Source organism: Emydura macquarii, unplaced genomic scaffold (genome assembly GCF_026122565.2).
Source record: "Emydura macquarii macquarii isolate MOO-44397 ecotype Brisbane River unplaced genomic scaffold, CSIRO-AGI_Emac_v2 contig_71, whole genome shotgun sequence".
In the NCBI taxonomy this organism is placed as follows: Eukaryota; Metazoa; Chordata; order Testudines; family Chelidae; genus Emydura; species Emydura macquarii.
The window spans coordinates 895,482-917,663 of record NW_027130208.1 but is presented as its reverse complement, the minus strand read 5'-3'; the positions used below and the strand labels follow the sequence as shown (position 1 = coordinate 917,663).

The window sequence follows — 22,182 nt, the reverse complement described above, 5'->3', positions numbered from 1 at the left end:
ACTGGTCAGTCGGCGTCGCCAGGCTGCCGCCGTCCTGGATCCAAGGGTCGGTGCTATGCCCCAGCTCTTAAACAGGCTCTTGGAGCACCCGCATCAGCGTGCCACCCGCACGGCGTCCCACGCTTCCTTGAGGGAGGCCACATGGCCTCGGTGCCCCCAAACTGAGCCTCTGGGCTCCAGCCTCTGGCAGTGAGTCCAACGGAGACAGACCCTGGCGGGGACCAATCCAGCTCAGCAGCTCTGTGCAGCGATAGCTGGTGCCTCTCCAAACTGAGCCGGCTCTGTCACCAGCGCCGCACCAGGACGTCCTTTAGAGACGCAAAGGCGAAGACAAGTCCAGCCTGCCAGCGCCGCACTCCGCCTTGGCTCCCTCCCACTGTCCCACTGTGATCCTGGGCCTCTCCACAGGCAGCTCTTACCCCAGCCTCCCCTGCCCACCACCCTCCTCCTGCAGACCCCCCCTCACTTCACGTGCTCCCGCCTGCCCCTGGCTAGTATCGGCTGTTCAGTCCTGGGGCCCCAGGGTCTTCCCAGATCCTCCACTGAGCAGGGCTGATTTCAACGGGTCGCCCCAGCGCAGAAGGGACTTTGGGCCTGTTTTTTCCAAGCTGGGAAGCCATCTCCCCGCAGTCGGGCCCACGGGTATTTCCGCTGGTCTCTAGGACTGCTTCATTTGGTTCTTGAACTATGGCTCACAGATGTCTTTTGCCTCAAACCCCGCCCGGCCCCATGGCTTCATGGCGCAACCCCCCCCCCGGCCCTGCGGTCCCATGATGCAAACCTCGCCCAGCCCCACAAGGACAACACAAACCCCGCCTGACCCAGCAGCACCACAGCACAAACCCTGCCCAGCCCAGGATGCCAGATGCCAGCCTCTTGTAAGGTCGGAGGCCTTGGGAGGCCTGGCTCTGGGGCTAGGCAGCAGCAGCCGGACCAGGAGAGGCAGCAGCCGCTCGCTAAGTAGCAGGGGTCACATCTTCACATTCCTGCAACGACTTCACAACACGGTGAGGTCAGGCTGCTCAGAAGGTGCTGCTGTCCATGGCACCGGGTACAGAAACAGATCTCGGGTGTTTGAAGGAAGCTTGGTTGGCAGCATCCAGCCTGGCCAGCAATCGCTGATCAGCAGCTGTGGTGGTAACACACACACGGCTGTGTTGTTTGCTTTGTGGTCCCCACTTCTCTGTCCTTTATGGGAATGACTCTGTCTGGTTCTTGGATTGTTTCCTCTGTTGCATGAGTAATTGTGCACTGTTGAAATCAGCTCAGGGGGTGGGATATGAGAGGTTAAAGAACTGTTCTGTAACGGGCTAGGACTGGTATTTTGTCGTACTTTAGTTTAAAATGATTGGTGAAGGTGTAGCTAAGCAGGACCCAAGTTGTAGCAATATGAACTGAGGTTCAAAAGGAAGTTCTTTGGAACCTAACTCCAGGACACAGCCCAACGTCAGAGCTGCCGGACCTGAACCCCCTGCAACCAGATCATGCAGCTGGACTCCCCAGATGATCGAATCCTGACTGGCCACCAGAAGACGTTTGTCTGCCTCACTGGGAGTGGAGAGCATTGGATGCTTAGCCTGTCTGTTCTGTGCTGGTCATTGGTAATAAACAGAGAATACGGATATTGCTGGGTAAAGCTCCTGCACTGATACCAGATCCTGCAACCTGCAGAGAATTACACCCAGAGCCCTACGGCCTGGGAATGGGTGACCCTGGGCCCTAGTGTCTGAACTGGGTAAGGGTCGGTGCCTTTCCCCGGGAGCCCTACGGATGGGAAAGGGTGCCGGTGCCTTCACCTGGTTATGCCTTGAGCCCTACGGCTTGGGGTAAAGGTGGGGTGCCCGTGTGCGGGTAACACCCTGCCTGCTGGTCCATCAGTAGGAATGGGGGGCTGGTCCCAGGCCGGTGCTGCAGTTCTACAGGCTGCTAAGCCCCCCGCCTGCTAGCAAATCTTTTCCCTGTCCCAGCAGGTTCATGGCTGTGCCGGGGTGGGACAAGGTTTGTGGATCCTGGAACCTCACCAGCTTATTGAACCACCTTGGACCCCAAGCGTCTCCCGTGATCTGCGCGCGCCGCCCGCACCGCAGACCTGGTGGAGAATTGGTCGGCTAGACCCTGCGTCTGTCGCTGGCTTCCCATGATTGATAAAGCCAAAGCGGTTTGGCGAAGCAGCGCATAGCGACCAGCCTGTCTCAGGCCAGGGCCCGAGAGTGTCCAGGGCAGTGCTGTCCCCAGGTGCCTCCGTTTCAAAGACGGCCTCTCCCAGTCTCAGGACATCACACGTCCTGCACCAGCGTCCTACGTCCTGCCTGCCTTTACGCGATGGAAACTCCCTGCACTTGGCTTTTATCACCCCAAAACCTCCAGCAGTTTTAAGGTCGAGAAATAAGCTCAGAACCTGCTTTTGCAGCGTATCCCGGTACAAACAGCTGGTGCCTGTGCCCACCACCCATTGGCTCCCCCTCCCCATGCCACTGTTTCAGCTTCAAGCTCCCAGCTTCCCTGCTCTGACCCGCGAGCTCCCAGGCGTGGCGGGGGGGACACTACATCTGCGGGTGGCTGCGTGCGCCAGTTGATTTGCCAGTCACGCTATCCTGAGACCAGGAGCCCTGAGCAGCTCTGGAGGGCAGTCCCGCCCCCTCAGCCCATTGCTCCAGCGGAGGAACCAGGAACGTGGAGACAACCTTCTCTTCTTGAGCAACCAGCCGCCTGCCCCTCCGCTCGGAGCCCAGATAAGGGCTGGCTACTGGGAGAAGCCTTCCTGCTCTCTGGCGGCCTGGCTTTGCTGGGCCTCTCCGGGGACGCCCAATGACCAAGGGCATCACAACACCCATCCAGGCCGCTAGCTACAGGGGCTCTGCACACACCCGCCAGGCCCAGGCCCTGCTCCTGCCCGACTCCACCAGCAGCAGGCGCAGCTCTAACTTCCACCCCCTGCTTGGAAATCAGCCTTCAGCCCCCACCTGGCTTCCTGGCCCAGGCCCAGGCAGGCTCTGGGAAGCCATGGAGCCTCCCACTGGGGCACAGCCCTTTCCACGCGGGAGGCCAGTGGGGTTGCAGTGACTGGCCTTGGGGAAGGCAGCCCTGGCACCGGGTCAGACCAGGCCACATGCAAACTGAATTTCCCTGGCCCCTCCGGAGGTTGCTGAGCAACGGGGCTCCCCATCCACCCCTGCGCCCTCAGACAGGCAGAGCCCTTCGCAGCCTGCAGAGAATGGTACAGCTGCGCTGCGGTGCCCAGGGAGCCAGAGCGCCCTCCACAGAGCGGCGCTGCCCCCTGCCCCACACGCTCGCCTCCTCTCACACCGATAAAGACCCTGACTGCGCAGAGAGCCACTGGCCAGAGACCAGGCCCCACATCAGCTCCCTGAGCACGAGGCATGACTTGCCAGCCATCCCGAGGGCTCAGACACAGGGAGCCATCTGTATCACTCCTCTGGGCACAACACAGCTCCCCAGGGAACCCAAAGGACGCGAGTCGGTGAGACACCCCCTGCCTACGACTCTGCCGCTGGGAACTGAGCATCTCTGGAGCAGCAGTGGGGGGTGGGGGGGGGGAGTGCCTGGGGCTCCCTGACCAGGCGGGGATTTTATGAACTGGCTTCTTCCTTGCTGCTCACATTCCAACACGGGCAGGTGAGAAATGAGCTGTCACAAGGAATCCCAAGATGCCAACAGGCATGTGACAGGCTCTGGTTGTAGGGGGGAAACTGAGGCACAGGTGGAGTGACTGGCACCACGGTGACAGGGGCAGTCAGGGTAGGGCTCACCCGTAGGGTTTGAAATGCCCAAGAAATGGTGATAAGAGGTAGCCAGACCCGCTGCAGAGCAATGGCAGAGCCGGCATGCGGGCAGGGATGCTGCGTTCTGGTGTCCCATGTTTTCTGGAAGCAGCAGAATTGCTTGAGTTCAGCTCCTGGGCAGAGGCAGCGGCAGCCCCAGGGTTTCCCACTTCAAAGCCAAGCTCCCTGCCCTGACCTAGCAGAGGGGGGCGAGATTGCTGCGCTGCCTGATCACACAGACACAGCAGCAGCTCCACGCTCTCCTGCAGTCCAGACCGGCCGGGACAAGGAGAGAGGCTGGTTGAACCTTTCCCCAAACTACCTCCCGCCAGAAAGGGCCAGGAGCTGGGGCCAGGACCAGCCAGCTCTGCAGTGCCGGCCTCTAGCCAGCACATTTCACTGCAGGATTTCAAGAGCAAGGGTTGCGAGGAGGTATACAAATGTCTGTGCAGACGGTGAGAGCAGGGCGCTCCTAGTCTGGTTCACCAGCCCCGCGGAGAAGCAGCACCTGCCATGCCCACGCCTGGGTACGAAGGAGCTTGGAGCACAGCAACACCGATGGGAGCGGTCCAGGCTCCAGCCCACAGTGGCCAGGACCAGCTGCTCCTGAGTGGAGACTTGTGCTGAGGGCCCCCATGCCTCTCAGAGGCAGCTTTGCTTCTGTCCTGGAGCAGGAAGGCGACGGTCCTACTCAGCTCTCCTCACCCCGTGACCCAGGCGTGGGCTGAGTCCCTGGGGAGGAGAAAGTAGGAGTCAGGTGGTGCTGTGATGCAAACCTGTTCACAAAGGCCTGGTTCTCCGAACACAGGAGGAACCAACCAGCAGGAGGCAGATTCTTTGCTCACAATCCCCCGCTCCAGCCCACCAGCCAAGCCCCTTGGCTTTCCCTCAGGCCACGGCACCAGGGTTTCTCTTCTTGTCTCCTGGCTCTCTGCCTGCCTCTGACTCTCAGACGTACATGGCTCCCTCAGACAATCCCCAGCCCTGTTTGCATTCAGACCCGGGAAAAGCCCTGACTGCCTGGCTCAGACCGTACTTCAGCCTGGCCTGCCATTTAGGCAGTGCCTTCTATGGTTTCCGCTATGAGCCAAAACGGCATTTACCTGCTGCCTCCCGCAGCTTGGAGGGAAGGCAGCTGTCAGGGCTCCCCCCACCCCTTTAATGAGGGTTTGAAACTGGCCAGAGATCCCAGCCACACGCCCTGGCCATGGCCCAGCCTCAGACTACTTTATCCTGGCCGCTGGAGCTGGGATAGCAACGCTTACTCCCCCATAGCTCTTGGCCCCCCACTTTGTGCACGGAGTTCCACAGGCGAATGCTAAGCTGTGTAAAACCAGGTCGAAGATGCAGCCTTTCAGGATCTGTTCCCTCGCATTCAGAGAATGGCAAAGCACCCAATCTACCGGCTCTTTGGATTCCCCAGCCCTGCTTCACGACCGCATCCAGAACCCCGGGAAGGTGGTTGGCTTGTGTGGCTGGGGGCAGGTAGGAGGCAGCACCCTGGCAAGAGCTGTTTTGAATAAAAGCAGCAGAGAGAATTCAGAGCAACACCAAAGAGCCTTGTCTCTCTGCAGCTGTGTCCAAGAGGAGCTCTAGCGGAGCCGCCAGGGAAGCCAGGACCTGAGTATGCAAAGAATGCAGAGCGGAGGGGTCTGCCAAGGAGAGAACCCAGCTGCTGCCAGAGGGGGCGTCCAAACACGGGCCAAGCAGTGCCATGGACGGGGATGAACAAGGGGAGGCAGAGCGAGGTGGAAAATGGAAATGAGAAGAGCAGCCCAGAGCCAGGAAGGGTGGCCTGGGCCTCTAGGGAGTAATGGCTTAGAAAGCAGAGGCCCCACGCACACACTCCCCACCCCCACCCCCACCCTCCCATCAGCCTGCAGCATCTAAGCACAGTCTCTCCCCTCCTCAGGGAGCCAGGCTCCTGCTATGCGTCCCTATGCAAGGGCTGGCACCCGCAGGCTGTTTCTGCAGTGATGCAGATAGAACCAGAGAAGATGAGGCTTGGACAGGACCTCAGGAGGTCACATCTAGTCCAACCCCCTGCTCAAAGCAGGACCCACCCCAGTCAAATCATCCCAGCCAGGGCTTTGTCCAGCCAGGCCTCAAACCCCTCGAAGGATGGACAGTTCTCCAAGTTCAAAGCATTCTCAGGCTCCAGCAGGGTCTGCAGACAGCCCTAGTGAGCCGGCTCTGGGCAGGGAGCTGGAGAGACCAGAATGTCAGCCCCGCCCCGGGACACAGTGAAGCGCAACGCATGCCTAGGCCAATCTCAATCTGCACGTCACCTCATTTTCACTCACTGCTCCCAGGGAAGCCCAGGGTCTCAGCACTTCCCCCCACACCGTTAGTGCTGATCAGTGCACGTCCGCATTGATCACCAAGCGAGCCCCGCCTCTGGATGAGGGAGGCAAAGCCGTAGCAACGCTGAAAGCTGAAACACAAGGCGAAGGGATACAGACAGGACCCACACGCACGACACAGGGGAATGCTGGAATGCAGCAAGGCAATGCTGGGGGCAGCACCTGGCTTCAGGTGCCTTTCCCTGGCTCTTGGCCCAGGCCAGTCCTGGCTGGCAGGGACAGTGACATCACAGCACACCACTGTGATCACTTCCCTTCCAGAGCAATTACCGCCCAGCATCTCCTCAACACCCTGCGCAGCCTCGGGCTTTCGTGGCCTCTGCAAGAGAGAAGAAAGTCAGTGAGCTGCTCGTACTCCAGGGGTGCATGGCCTTGGACTGCAGGGTGCGGAGGAGAGGCAGGACGGGGGAGCAGGGCTTGGGAGGCGGAGTTTCTGGAGAAGCAAGCCCTGCGCGGCTCTGCCCCTTCAGTTTACAAGGTATGACTCACTAGCACCCACAGCAGCCCTCGGGAAAGTGGCGGGAAGGGCCAAAGACAAGCTGGACGCAGCGGGCTGGATTCTGAAGCACCATTTACTGAAGGACGGCAGGGCCAGATCACCTGCTAGGATTTCATAACAAAAAGTTCACTTCATTTAAGAAAAAAAAGACAGTTTGGTTTTGTCCTGTTTCCTCTTAGGAGTGGAATAACACTAACACTGCCTTTCATCGAACAATGTCATTCCAAATACACAACAGCGAGCGGGGCGCAGCCTGCGCTCATATTAAACATTCAACACTGACATCGCTTCGGAAACATTCGACAAACAAATGAAATGGTATCGAGTTCACTCCGAGAACAAGGTGGGCCGGTTGTTTCAAGTCACAATACGCGCATGTGTTATTTCCCCTTCTGCAGGCGATCTCTGTCCCCACGCTGACGGCAGGGACAAGAGCCAGCTCTTAGAAAATGGCATGGTCGCTCTGGGACTCTGCTGGCGTGGGGTCCGCCCGGGTTTTCAGACACAAAGGGAAGAGCCGTGGCGAGGCTGGCTGCTCCAAGCCCAAGCAGCTCAGCCGCGCTGCAGCAATGGAAGGAGAGCAGTTCTCTCACCACGACGAACCGTTCTCGGGGCGCACGGGCAGCGCCCTCTGCTAGACTCAGACTCCCCATGTCCCACGCAGTGGCTGCCAGCCCATGGCTCCGTAAATAACGTACGTTAGAAACGCTGCAGCCAGACACCAACGGCAGAAAGGATGCCAGCTTCTCTACAGACTCTCACTGCGCCGTGTGCGAAACGCCGTCCCTTGCATGCCGGGGCAGGGGAGGGGCCCGGAAGCATATTTCAAAGTGCTGGGTATTTCCGTGTGTGCCCCAGGTGCAGGGGGAGGTATTTCTGAGCATGGCTTTGCAGTGCCTTCTCCGTTGTTGCCGCACGGCATGCCTGGCTTCGCTGCTGTGGGACTCCCCAGATGCACTCCGGGGCTGCAGAGACCTGCGTGCAGCAACTGGAGCTAAACGAGATCATAAAGACAACTCACGAGGGATGGTCCCAGTGATAATGAGGCCTCTGAGGGGCTCTCAGGGCAAGGCCTAATTGTTGCCTTAGGGGAACTTCCTTTGGATGCTCATGCTAGGAAGAGAGGCCCTCCTTCTCGTGTTTTAGATGGTAAAGATCAGCCCCCCGGGCAGGTCTCCAGGCCACGAGCGCGGAGCAGCCAGGAGAGTCCCATCAGCTCCCCTACCACTGCTTGGGCAAACTGAGTTTATTCCAAGCAAGTGCGGACAGACACCAAAGCCTGACACGGCCTCCCCTCCACTCTGCAACCCACAATGACGTGTCTAGTGTCTGCAACGCTGAGCCAGGGTTCATCTGACTGAAGAGAACACGCTCCAGACCCTCTGTGGTACTTCACAGCCTTCATTTCAATCAAACCCCCTGCAGCAGAAGCAACGTACAGAAGCAAACAAGACCTGCGGCCAGCCACAGCTGGCTTCTTTGGCTTCCCTTCAGCCCAGCTCCTCTGCTTTTGCCCCAGACCTCCTCAACCCCCACAAACAGAGGGAGGAGTCTCCACTCAGCAGCAGTTTGCTAGCAGCTGGCTTTTTGACCGGTTGTTCCACAGACCGTGAGGGCTGACCCACGGCTGGGCACAGCCCGGTGCCCCAGCCTGCACAGCGGCTGCTAGGAGGACGAGGCCTGAGCTCACACTCCCTCAGTAGCACCCTCAGCCCAGGAGCATGGAGCTGTGTGGCAGCCAAGCTGGGCGCAATGATAACGCCCCTCGGGGAACCGTCCAGCACAGCTCAGCATGAGAGGCTGCAGCACCGTGGGAGAAAGGTCACATGAGAAGAAGAGTGGGAGGGAAGCGGGTGAATCTGCCACTGGGAATGTTTCTCCCTCAGGCCACCTCAGCTGCTGGAAGGTGTCCCCACCAGATCACAGGCGGGCCAAAGGACAGCTCCCGTTCCATCCCGAAGCAATGAATACTCTCACTTCCACGTGAAATAAGGCGGACACTGTTCAAAGGGCAGGTGCCCAAAGCAGCATGGCACCGAATACATCCCCACTCAGCAGCTTTGCCAGAGACACCATCAACACAAACCTCATCCTTGCGTATGGAGAGCTTCCCCTCCCGGGGCTAGCCACCAGAGAGCCCTCCAACTCAGGTAAGAGAAAAAACCTTCTTCTCTTTCCCAAGACATTCGCTGTGTGCATTGAGCTGCACTCTGTGTACAGCCAGCAACTCCGTCTCCCCGTGTGTGGGTTTCACACACCGCCGGGAGAGGAAACGCTCACCAAAGCAGGAGCATGTGATGGGGAAACCACATTTGGCAAGGGACTCTCCCCTGTGTGTGTGTGTGTGTGTGTGTGTACACTGACTAGATTTCAAAGGGGCAGCTCCCCCTGGCCGGAGCAGCTCCTGGATCACACACCCGAAAGGCCTACAATGCTGTTTACTACTGTGCTCAGACAAATACTCACAGGGTCTTTCAAGCAGCCCTGTTCCCACCCCCAGGCTGGAACGGGGGAGACCTCTCTCTAGCACGGTATGTGACTGAAGGGGGCTGGTGTCCTACATGTAGGATCCCAGAGGGGAAGTCATGGAGAAATGCTAGGGGGGCAGAGGGAACACGGGGTCCCCAACAGCACTGCTTAGTTCTGTTTCAGCCAAGCAGTGAACACAGACTGGTACCTCTTGCAGATGCTACTTTCCCCTTTGCATGCTCTGGGACGCCCTCAAGATCCTTTCACGTCGCTTGTGCGCAGAGCAACAACCAGCAACCCATGCCGAGAGAAACCAGACCAGAAGAAGGGGCATTGCCAGCCATGCCACTCACGGCCCAGGAAGGAACCAGAAACCCAGCCAAACAATTCCACGTAACAAGCTGGATTTGTACCTCGGCCAAGGTCTCTCAGGGAGAGGGGCTTCTGGGCAGACCTGCACCAACTCTGGGCAGACCTGCACCAACACAGCCCCACCCTGGAATTTCGGACAAGGACAGATTAATCCAGCCTGAAGTGTCACCTTCATCTGTGTGAATGAAGCTCCATCTAGCGCTCCGTCACTGGCCACCACTCCACGGACACACGCCTTCCCTCCAACTACCAACATTCAGAGTGCTGCGGGGGCTATGAAATGTAAATAGTTACAACGCCAACCCTTCTTTTTCTGCAGCAAAGTGCTCTAGAGATTATAAACAAGGATCATGACTGCAGCCACCTCTGGGGTGGAGCACACAGCAGGTCTGTGCCAGCAACACTACACAACACGGTTTGCAGCGAGGAAGCAAAGGAGATATTCCCCTCACTGGAACTAGAGGCAGGAAGATGCAGTCTGCTCACAAGACGCGTGTGCGTTAAAATATCACTTCTGCTCATTGACAGCAGGTTTCCAAGCAAACATCTGAAAAGCAGACCCTTCCACTGACCTGCACAGACACATGCTGAGGTAGCTGCCTTCCCTGCAAGACCTGCTGGCATCAGTAACACCTAAACAACAAGGTAGTGCAGGGCCCCTGCCCTGGGTCACTTGATACTGCTGGAGCCCAGCTCATGCAGGTGAAACACAAACTCTCAACTCCCGGCAGGTAAGTAAAAGAGGAAATTATTTCCCAGGAACTTGGTTGAAGTACAGCCCTCTCCAGCCCTTATTTCAACTGCTTTTAGCAATGACAGGAGCATGAATCCAACAGTACAAGCAGGGCTGAGCTTGTGTCTCCACAGAGCACGCTCCCCATGCCCAGGACCAGCACAGGCCAGACGAGGCACTCGGACGAACTAACAGTGATTCATACACAAGCACATCTGAAGATGCACTGAGCACTCCCGTGCCACACACTTGGTATTGACTGTATCAGCTACTGACACAAGCCTGTGGCTGCCCCAGATCCCTGTCTGTGTAAATCCCTAAATGCCAGTCAATCAGTACAGAACATAACTTGCACCTCTGTGCCAACCCAGCCAGGCCCCGCCGAGCCCTTACGGCCAGGAAAGGATTATCCCCAGCACTAAGAGGCAAAGTCGCCTCTCCTGCGTGACAGGCACAACATTCTGGACCTACAGAATTATCTTCTCTTCACAGACTGCATTCTCTGCGCAGCACCCTCCCAATGGGGCCCTGAGGCTGACCGGGTCTCGATGGGTGTCATCATAAAAAGGTAAACCAGTGGTGCCAAGCCGCATTCTCTCCAGCTGGGCTCCAAGGTCTATCTGCAGCCCCACCTTAACACAACAAAGGGGGAGGGGTCAGGAGAGGGTATCTGCATTAACCCACCCACACCGGACCCAAATCCTGAGAGCCCCACTCTATTGCCACCTCTGGCCGCAAAGACCATGGTTAGTTCAGACTCCTGCCCTGCTGGATTCTGGCCAGGGAGAACTGATTGCAGTCCCTACCACTGACACACGACTGCATGGAAACTCCACTGACTAACCACACCAGCCAAGCTCAGAGCTACAGGGCCTGCCTGCTCTCCCAGAAACCGCCTCAGTGCAGCCCCCAGCCTGCCACCACTTCTCCCCGCTGCAGAACCTCTCCTGGATGGCCCTGAAAGCACCGGAGGGACGCTCTTCCCCACACACTGTAGTAACTCTGAAACGACAAGCGGGAAGGCCTGGCAGTGCTAAGGCAACAAGTTCTGTTTGACACGTGTGGCAGCAGCGGGGCAGAGGAAACGTGAGCCGAGTGAGGGACATGGCAAAGACTGACACAAACACGGCCAGAGGAAACGGCTCCAGCGAGAGCCGAGTGCGGTGGGGAGGCAGGCAGCACTGCTGCACGGAGCGCAGTATGGGGAAAGCAGCCACCGCTGCTCACCTATCTAGAGAGGCTCGGACTACACAGGAGGAAAGGAGACCTAAGCCTGGACTCAGCCCTGGGCGTAAGCAGGGGCATTTCTCATTGGCTTGAGTGGGCGCTGGACTCACCTAGGCCAGGTCCCTAGAGTCTGCGTGGCCACTGAAGATGCCTGCCCAATGCACAGCTATGGGTAAGACACAGAAATAACGCTTTGGTGTCTTTAGAAAGAGGAGAGAAAAGGTGGAGTAAAAGCACGGGGTGAGGCAGTGGCCCATCAGGCTGGACTTCTGAGTCCTCCTCAGGCAACATTGAGGCCAGAAAGATCCCCCGGAGGGGCAGGCTGGTTCATAAGGACATTTTAAACCCTGGCTCTGTAGCCTGGGGAGGAGAAGGGTTAGCGGGAACCGAGGGGAAATGGGAAAGGCGATTCAGGGCTCAGCACGGGACCAAAGGTCCCCCACTCCTCCAGTTCCACACCATGAATTAAAACACTAGGGATTTTAAAGCAAAGCCACAAAATGAAATATTTCCATAATACAGCCAAGCTGTGGAATTCACAGACGGTCACCACATGCTGTGGCTGGGTGAGTACACGCTCAGTGATGGCATTAGCAGCTGGCAGAGTAAAAGATAATCCAAACACATGATTCAGCGTGTCTGCTGACTGCTTGGGGGGCGGGGGAGGTAGGGGAAGCCGTGCCCTCTTGAATGGTGTGCCGCAAATTGGCCGGATACTGGCTGGAGAGTTCTGGCTTTCCAAGGAAGCAACAGCTCTCGGCCGCTGTGTGAAGCAGAATACCAGATGAGCTGAGCAAGTCAATGGCTGGAGCGGCTATGACAGAAGGTGGGACGCCGCACGAGTGGCCCTACGCTGGTCCGAATCCATTGTAACTACAAGCACCTCGAGGCACTGCTCTGTCACACGGTGACTCTGCAAACCCAGAGCTGATTCATTCCAAGATTTCGGAGAATGCTCTAGGCACCAACTGTCAGAGTCCTGCTGATCATGGCGAAACCTGGGAAAGCCTGATTTCACTGCTGTGCGTGAAAGGAAAACCAGCCCCAGGCTCCATTTGGTGGTGCATGCAGAGGAACACCGCTGGCACCTCTTGCCGCTGCCTACACATTACAAGCAATAGCTTAATAGGCGGCTCCCTCTCACAGGGCTCCAGCTCGTCCACGTGTGCAACAAAGTGCCCAGCTTCTAGTGTGCGTGTGTGTTAACAAAACAGGCCATTCAGAAGTAAAGGAGCTATGTTCCCCGAAACGAAAGCCGGGGACCTCCCACAAACAGCATTAGACATCAACAGCCCCAGCACCACTGATCTATTCTCACCAGGAAAAATGTTCCTTTTGACTTTTATGGTCCCTCGCTCAAGATTCCACGTAGTTAAGTGCGACCTTACAAAAGGTCTCTCTGTCTCTCTGCGCAGGGCGATGGTCACGCTCCCTTCAGCTCTGACAGTCTGAATTTTACAGTGTTTCACATGCAATCTGCGATCACCTTTCAATCAACTGTAACCAGCGAAGAGTCTGCCCTCAGACCACACCCAGCAAAGCAACTGCAAGGGTGCTAAGCATATTCCCTGTCTGTCCCTGCCAGACTCTCCCATTCAGGAGTGAAGGAGGCACCTCCCCCTTATTTTCCCATGCTCCCCTGAAGACAGAACTAAGCACAAAGACACTGCTCAAAGATTTTATACCCTGCAGCAGATCATCACCATAAAATCCCAGAAGACCTGGCACATCTGTACTCCAGGGTGAGAATTTAATTACAGTGGTTTAACCCCGCACAAACCACTAACCACAAACGAATAATTTATACTCTTGAAATGTTAAAAAAAAAATTGCTGGATACTTGTTTTATGAACCTGCAGCTGCTGCTTTTCCTGTGCTCTGGTTCTCATCCCTCCAGATTCCATTCGAGCCAGTAAAACGTCCAGGCATACTCGACACGTTCACAAAGCACAGAGGTGAGCTCTCTACAGAGCCCTAGGAGTTACTGAAATGCTCAGCGGCACTCAAGTGGTTACGGGCTGGCCAGGAAATATTAAGCATCCGCAGATTGGCAGCCCCAGGCCTTGGGTTGACAACTAGCCACAAACTCATTTTCTTAAGGTAACAAATGTGGTAAAAGAGCAGCCTTCCGCACTGCTCGGGTCCCTTGACAGAAGCACTCTTTGGAAGCAAACCCACAGGAAGAGTTTAGCATTTCTGTAAATAACAAAAGGGGGCGGCACCTAGAGATCCATCAAGCAGACTCACAGCTAACAGCCCAGTGAGCCCGCCCCCTTCTCTTTGCAGAGGTGAACTGAACGGGATGATGAGACCTAAACTCAGCTGCTAGCTGGTAAGTCTCCATACTGCATGGGGTTTCCAGAGACAAATGCGTGGCTATAATTCTGCCTGCTTCTGAGCCTCTCAAGAGAGCCCAGAACAGACTGGTAACAACATTGGTGATGGGAAAGAAATCCTGGCACTTTTGACAAAAGACTGACTGAAGGACAGGTTAAAAAAAAAAAGCTATTGAACCCAGATGCAGAGGGGCAGAGGAAACGTGTCTTCAGACAGTTCCAGGGCATTACGTGTGTGTGTGTGTGTGTGTGCAGATATATAGATATAGAATAAAGTTATAAAATTTGATCAAAATAAAACCAATAAATGTACAGCTTGAAAAAGAGCAAAATATCACAGTGCATCAACGTCAGGAGAAAGTCCTGTGCTCCCCCGGCACAAGCCTACGCTCCCCCATGTTCGAAAAGCCCAGCCAAGAAGCCTGGCACTTGGCTTTGCTTAGCTCACGGGGGCTGGGAGCCATTTTCCTGCATTTCTCAATGTGGGTTTGTATTCGCACAGTCCAACTCTGCCTACTGTTGCCAGGCAGCCAGCAACAGCAGTGGAGCAAGCTGCCCGTCTGCCAGTATCGGGTGTTGCGCTGTTGCTCCCAAACATCTCCACAGGCTGGTGCCTGGTCCACACTTACTTATTCAAACAAAAAGTGACAAAGCGAAGAAACTCAAGGGACGTTGTGAGAGTGAGACAATGGCTGAATTCGGATCACAGGGGACAGGTTAACCCGAAGGATCTTCTGGGCCCTCCGTCTCACTTCGTCATCTGAAGAAGAGCTGTCCACCTTAATGGCTCTGGATTTCAGCAGGTTCCAAGTACTCTGACCCAGTTCAGATTTATTCTGGACTGGCATGGTATTTTTCTTCTTCTTCTGGGGTGCTTCTTTCACCTCCTCGGCTCTTTTTCTTTTCTGCCCAACAGTTTCCTGGTGACTACTGCTGTCTTTCCATTCAGTTTTCCCCACTGGAACTTCCTTGGCTTTGTTTTTAAAGGCCTTGGACGGTGACCCCCCACTGCAACTCTGAGATGAGCTACCTGTAATCCTACCATTCAGGATCCCAGATGCTTTGCAAGCATTACTCTCCTTTAGCACCCCACCTTTAGTTCCCTTCAAAAGTCTTACAGTTAGAGTGGTAGAATCTGGTGCTTTCTTAACTAAATGTTTATAGCCTTTAGGGTCTAACTGACCCGATGTTATGTTAGTGTTCTGGCCTGCAGGCGGCGGCCTCGACGCCTTAAGAAGTTTCAGGTCCGAGGGTGAGATTCCAAGATGTCCCTGTTTGTATTTTGGTTCCAAACAGGATGCTGTGGCTTTCAGTGGAACCAAGGCTTCCAGAACTACAGACAGTCTCATGGCTGGATACACGTCAGGGTACATATTAGCTGGGAAGCCCATTGCTGAGGCCTTAGATGTGCCTGATCTTGTCTCTTTCAATGAGTTCAACAGCAGGTTTGTGGAATGACCTTTAGATACAGGCTTAGCGGGGACTTTAGAAGAGCTAACTGAAATCCCCGCAAGGGTCCCAGCCGTCTCTGCTATCGCTGCAGTGTTCCTGGCGGGAGCCTTCGTACAGTCAGATACAGCAGCACCCGTGTTTGAATAATCTTTTGTGCTCTCTTTTGTCTGGCTGGGAGCATCCGCCGTACATGAGCTGTACCCATACACATCCTTGCTCCTTAAGATTGTGGGCTGGTAGCCTTCCTCCTTGAGGCCTTGAAGAAAAGCCACCAGCTGGGTTTTGGTGTCTGAAAAGTCCTTGGACATTGGGTTGAAGACTCTGAGGGCTTCCTCAAGGGCTTTCTGTCCTGCAGAAGAGATTCTTGACCAAGAATGGACAGCTTTTTCTTCCACATTGTCCACTTCAATATTCATGGCATTAGGCTAACAGGAGCTTCCAATAGGTCCAAATTACTTGAAAACCAATGCTGGACACCTCAAATGAGAAAAGGAAAAGACAGTTAGCCTGCAACCCAAACAGATCTACATGCTTCTAAGTGAAGGCTACTGAGGACATGCAGGGAGGATAATGCCAGAAGGGACTAGTGATCATCTAGTCTGACCGGCATCACACAGGCCAGAGAATCTCACCCAGGGACTCATGCATCCAGCCTAACAACTTGGGGCTAAACTGCCATATCTCTTTTGGAAAAAGACATCCATGCTTGATGTGAAGATTTCAATGACGGAGAATCCACCACAATCGCCAGGGCAGCTATTCCAATGGTTAATTAGCCTCATTTAAAAACGTGCACCTTATTTTCATTCTGAATTTGTCAAACTTCAGCCTGCAGCCACTGGCTCTCATTCTGCTCTTTGTCTGCTAGATTAAGGAGCTCTCTGCTACAGAAATCTTCTCCCTGCGTAGGTACTTACAGATCATGGGCAAGTCATCTCAGCCTGCTCTTCAGTAAGCTAAGAGACTGAGCTCCTTCAGTTGCTCACTGTAAGGCAGCTTTCTTTCCGATCCTCTAAGCAGTCTCTGCTCCAATTTTTCAACATCCTTTCTCAAGTACAGACACCAGAACTGGACACTATTTCAGTAGTGGTCTCACTAGTGCCGTATACAGCCTCCCACCTCCTGCTTCATATTCCCGTTTATACAATCGTCTGCAATTTGCTGTCACAGCAAAACGTTGTTCATCCAAGGACACTCACTCCGGAAAGATAACACAAAACTGTTTTTCACTGAGGCAAGAAACCACAACAGAGACCTGGGCTGTGATGTAGGAATCTAACTCATTGGAGCCTTTCGCACACAGGGCTGAGGGCCAACATTGATATTACCTCTCGCAGCACTCAGCTACCTACCCTGGGGAAATGGAGCTAACAGCTGACTACAGGACCCAAAACGAGAAAGGAGCCAGGATGGCAGAACACTGGGCTGGAGCTGGAAGATAACGAAAGACACTGGACTCTAGGCAAGTGACAAGCTGATTCTAGAGCTGGAAGCAGCAACTAAAGGCTGACAACAGTGGTAAAAAGTGAAGAGTTAGTGAAACCTATAGCCACTGAGACACCTCTAAAAGCAGTACGGCAGTGGAATTCAGTGTTTGTCAAACACTCCCTTCAAAGACATTCAGAGGCCTTAGACCAGTGTTTCTTAACCTGGGGTTTTAGAGGGGTAGCAAGTGCAGAGCTGGTATTGGGGGTGGCAAGAAAGGCAATTGCCTGGAGCCACAGGGGCGCCATGAAACTAAGTTACATGCCTCAGCCCCGTGGGGGTGGGACTCAGGCTTCAGGGGTACAGTAGTTTGGAAAGGTTAAGAACCACTGCCTTAGACAGATACTGAAAGTGGGAAGCACCCAGGTTATATGGTGATGACTGAAACCAACCACCTCAACAGATAAATTCTATAGGTATTCTCACAGCTGCAACCTCCTTCAGAATGATTGTTTTATTACCAAAGCACCGGGCAGCCCTGGCCGTGGTCCCTGCACCAAAAAGCTAACAATCCAACTATAAAATGAGACATAACAGAAGGATATAGACAGACAGGGAAACAATGGGACAGCATGGTCAGCAGGGGTCTCTGCAACCAAAACCCTAATTGTTGTCAATTTTTTTGTATGTATCATGGCAAAGGAGGATTTTGATGGTGGATAATAAAATAGCTCTGTGGGCGTTTACGGGGAGCTCCTCCCAAGCACAAGGGGCAGCGCAGGAGAAAGCACAAGTAGGCAGTGGAGGGTGACCTCATGGGCCAATGGGAGATGGAAGTCAACAGCTTGACAGTGAACGAGAGACGATAGGTGGGGAGGAGATAGGCCATGAAGGCAAGTGAAGACAAGTATCTCATATTTGATAGGCTAGAGAATGGAGAGTCAGTGAGGGATGCAGAATCGCCAACGTGTTTTGAACAGGTTGCAGAATACACAACCTTCACCTGGGAACCTGAATCTGCACCAAGTACAAAGATGGCCAGCACACCTGAATGTGTATTTTTGAAACGCCATTTTACTATAGTCAAATAGACCAGGAAGTGTTCTCTTTGGTGCAATCCCTGCCCACTGTGCATTCGTACTTTATATATATTTATGTATATGAAGTATAGTTTAAAAAATTACTGTTGGATAAAATGTAAATGGACTCACATCGAGACATCTCTTCTAATCAACAGCCCAGTCTCCTGCTGCACTGCAAGTCTGTTCACCCAAACGCCAGGTGGTGCCTTCAGTAAATCAAATGATGCCACATGCGTCCCTGAGGATGATGCATCTATGATTCGATATATAAATGGATCGAAAGGCCCTTGCTCCTAGAATAACCAGATTAGCTCTTGTACACCAACATAATGCCTCCAAACACAACGAGGCAATTAAAAGTGTTACCAGGGGAAACCCTCGTGACAGGTCCAGACCCCTTCAAAACGTCTGACTATCCCAGAAGAAAGGATTCCACAGAGAAGTAGAGCCCATAACATGATATTCTGCTCGAATGATCAGGGGAAAGGAGTTAACTCTTCAACACGCCAGGATATTTGAAAGAGGTAAGCAGGCCACTTGTAATGCAGAGGTTACATGGAAATGCCATGTGATGTGGTTGAAGGCCACACAGAAAGAAACCAACTGAAAACCTCCCTATTGCAAGGACATTCCCTGCCCTTGGCTTCTCCTGCCATTTTATGCTTATTAAAAGATATGCATCACTTTCCCTCGTAGGTGCACATTCCTAATTCTCACCCCCTACACAGACGCCAACTAGAATCTCAGAAGATGAGGGATGGAAGGGACCTCAGGAGGTCACATCTAGTCCAACCCCCTGCTCAAAGCAGGACCAACCCCAACTAAATCATCCCAGCCAGGGCTTTGTCAAGCCAGGCCTTAAAAACCTCTAAAGATGGAGATTCTGCCACCTCCCTGGGTAACCCATTCCAGTGCTTCACCACCCGCCTAGGGAAAAACTTTTCCTTATATCCAACCTAGACCTCCCCCACTGCAACTTGAGACCATCGCTCCTTGTTCTGTCATCTGCCACCACTGAGAACAACCTAGCTCCATCCTCCCTGGAACCCCCTTTCAGGTAGTTAAAGGCTGCTATCAAATCCCCCTCATTCTTCTCTTCTGCAGATTAAATAAGCCCAGTTCCCTCAGCGTCTCCTCATAAATCATGTGCTCCAGCCCCCTCATCATTTTTGTTGCCCTCCGCTGGACTCTCTCCAACTTGTCCACATCCTTGTTGTAGTGGGGGGCCCAAAACTGGACACAATACTCCAAATGTGGCCTCACCAGTGCTGAATAGAGGGGACTAATCACTTCCCTCAATCTGCTGGCAATGCTCCTAGTAATGCAGCACAATATGCTATTAGCCTTCTTGGCAACAATGGTGCACTGTGGACTAGCAGCCATCTGTCAAACCGAGCCATCTCCCCGTGCTTGTGGGGGGAAGGAATTGTCTGCATGACTTTACATTCTCAAACTGAGCCATTTTCATCACTTACTGGGTATCCAGGAACCAGGCTTCATTACAGGTTAGAGATCTGGGGTCCACCCAACCTACCCATAGAGTATCTAGTGGCTGAGAATCCAAACAAAACCAGATCCACTCCTACATAACATCACTTCCTGGTGTCAGTATCTGTACCCCACCAACCACTGAAGCAAACACTCCCACCTAAAATCAAACTGTGCTCAAGAAGCTAGATCAGTCCCTAAAACATCAACACCCAAGCCACTGTGAAGAACAAATGAAAAACAGTTGCAAATGGAGCTACTACAGATCCTTGTTGGGAGCAGCTGCACTTTTAGACTTCAGTGAAATGTTCCAAACTAAGGCTGGCTCTCACCAAATAAGAGAATCTCTGACCACAAACTAGAGAGGGAGACTGGCATTTACAAAGCATGGTCTGTACCCTGAGAGAAGAGACTGTGCAACTGGTGGGACAGACGGACTTTCTAGCCAGTGTCTAGAATATGATGAAGTGTGAGAAAAATCTCTGCGCTAATGATCAGGAATCATAAAAGATGTCTCTTCAAAGGGCAACATGGAAAACCTGTCCCCGACCCTGGGAGAAAGGAGCAAGATTATCAGGATGGCATCACACCATGTAGCAACACAGCCTCCAAGATGAGGAATGGAAGCAAAGACAAAGGGGTGCGGGGATTGACCCTGAATGCAGCGCATACCCCTTACCGGGTAGGCTGCACCTGCCCGTGACAGATTCTGGAAGGCCCTGACTTCCGCACACTTTGGCATCACCTGTACAGTTTGTCCGTGACACGAGGGTAGGAAGCGCAAGGCCCCTGGGGCTGCACGGACGCATTAAACCGCTTCCTAGGTCTGTCCTGGCCTCCTTGCAACGTCTCGTTAGGACTGGCAATTATTCAGACCGTTAACGGGCTCCACAGCACGTAGCCGAGCCCTCAGAGGTCCAGCCACACGGCTGGTTGGCGAGCCCAGCAGATCACACCCAGCAGCAGCTGCTCGGCACTGCTCTGCCCGCAGCGGGCTGGAGAGATCCGCACCGGCTGCGTCTGGCACAGACAGAGCGAGTGGAAGGAGGCTACGGCCTGGCACACACCCCCAGGGGCAGGCTGGCACCCCCAGGGGCCATCTCCCCCACGACCTCCCTCCGGCTGCACGTTCCCGACCCCCGCCCCACGCCCCACAGCAGGCACGGCTCGCACGCTCGGCGGGGGTCACTGACCCACGGGGCACGTCCTGACGGCGGCGCTCTGGGGAAGGCAGGGCCGCAGACAGGCAGGTGCCGAGGAGAACCGGTCACCGGGGCCGGGGGGCTGGAGACCCCGGGATGGGGGCGGGGCTGGGCGGTGGGGCCGGGTCTTCCTGCAGGTGGGGACTGCGGAGGCTGCAGGCACCTGGGGCCACGGAGAGCGGAGCAGAGCAGGGCCGGGCCGGGCCGGAGGCAGCGGGAGCAGGGCCGGGCGGTGGGGCCGGGGGGCAGCGAAGGGGAGCTCGGCCGGGGGCCGGGCTGTAGGGGGCGGGGCTGGCCGAGGCTCCTCCCCTCGGGCCCGGCGGGGGGGGCGGCGCCGGGGCCCGGAACCAGCCGCGCCCCCGCCACGGCCCGGCCCGGCCCGGCCCAACCTACCGGCCGCCGCGCGCCCCGCACCCGCCGCGGCGCCGCCGCCGCCGCCGCCGCTCCAACATGGCCGCCCGCGGAGCCCGGAAGGAAGGAAGGGCTCGGCGCCCCGCTTCCGCTTCCGGCCCCGCTTCCGGCCCCGCGCCCGCACCGACCCGGCCCGGCCCGCGCGCCAGCGGCCCGGCTGAGCCACGTGACCCCGGCAGCCGGGCCCGGATTCGCCCCGCCCCCCCCCGGGCTTCCTGCCCCTCCCCCACCCGGCCCCCGGAACCGGCCGCTTGGCTCCTCCGCGCTCCCCAGAACCGCTCGCAAAGACCCGCCGCCCCGCCCCCCCCGGACTGCCCCCCGCCCCGCACCCCATCGCCCCCCCCCCGCCCCCCCGACTGCCCCCCGCCCCGCCCCCCATCGCCCAGTCACCCCCGCCCCCCGCCCCCCCGCCCCGCCCCCATCGCCCAGTCACCCCCCGCCCCCCCGGACTGCCCCCCGCCCCGCACCCCATCGCCCAGTCACCCCCCGCCCCCCCGACTGCCCCCCGCCCCGCACCCCATCGCCCAGTCACCCCCCGCCCCCCCCGGACTGCCCCCCGCCCCGCACCCCATCGCCCAGTCACCCCCCGCCCCGCCCCCCCGCCCCCCACCCCATCGCCCAGTCACCCCCCGCCCCCCCCGGACTGCCCCCCGCCCCGCACCCCATCGCCCAGTCACCCCCGCCCCCCGGACTGCCCCCCCGCCCCGCACCCCATCGCCCAGTCACCCCCCGCCCCCCCGGACTGCCCCCCCGCCCCGCACCCCATCGCCCAGTCACCCCCCGGACTGCCCCCCCGCCCCGCACCCCATCGCCTAGTTACCCACTGCCCCCCCGCCCCGCACCCCAGGGCCCAGTCACCCCCCGCCCCCCCCCGGACTGCCCCCCCACCCCGCACCCCATCGCCCAGTCATGCCCCGCCCCCCCCGGACAGCCCCCCCGCCCCTCCCGTGGACGATGCCCTTCAACGCTCCGGGCGCGCCGCCCATGGCAACCACCTGCCCTGCACGAGCTGGCTGCACCCGCTGCCTCAGGGAACCCTCCCCAGCCCTAGGCGGCCTTCCCGGCCCCCCGCTGCAGCCCCACAGGCCAGGCCCTGAGCACCCCTCTCTCCGGCACGCTGGGCCCCGAGACACCCGCACACTCGGTGCCCCCGGCGCTCCCAGGGGCGTGCGGGGAACCCGGGGCTGCCAGACAGACACCCTGTGGGGCGTCCCCCACCCCCCTCCGGCTCCGTTTTTATACGGCCCCCATTACTGTCGCTTGCTTGTCAGCTCCCGGCCGCCCCACAGCTTCCTGCTGGCGCAGCGTGTCTAGCTCTGCCCCAGGCCAGAGCCTCCTTTC

General features: G+C 56.4%; 1 protein-coding gene across 5 annotated transcripts; it reads right to left on the bottom strand.

The window, feature by feature from the left end:
• Positions 1–1,949: 1,949 nt before the first annotated feature.
• Positions 1,950–20,880, bottom strand: CCDC71 (coiled-coil domain containing 71). Of its 5 annotated transcripts, none has more exons than XM_067540857.1 (3): positions 17,870–18,646; positions 14,411–15,710; positions 1,950–4,514 (listed from the first exon to the last, which is right to left on the bottom strand). In XM_067540857.1, the coding sequence occupies exon 2, from the start codon at positions 15,647–15,649 to the stop codon at positions 14,444–14,446; it is 1,206 nt and encodes a 401-aa protein (XP_067396958.1). In that variant the 5' UTR covers positions 15,650–15,710; positions 17,870–18,646; the 3' UTR covers positions 1,950–4,514; positions 14,411–14,443. The 5 variants fall into 5 exon arrangements, with proteins under 5 accessions (XP_067396958.1, XP_067396955.1, XP_067396947.1 ...); XM_067540854.1 differs by lacking the exon at positions 1,950–4,514 and adding an exon at positions 6,700–10,850; XM_067540846.1 differs by lacking the exons at positions 1,950–4,514; positions 17,870–18,646 and adding an exon at positions 20,824–20,880 and having other exon boundaries at positions 13,472–15,710.
• Positions 20,881–22,182: the final 1,302 nt, after the last annotated feature.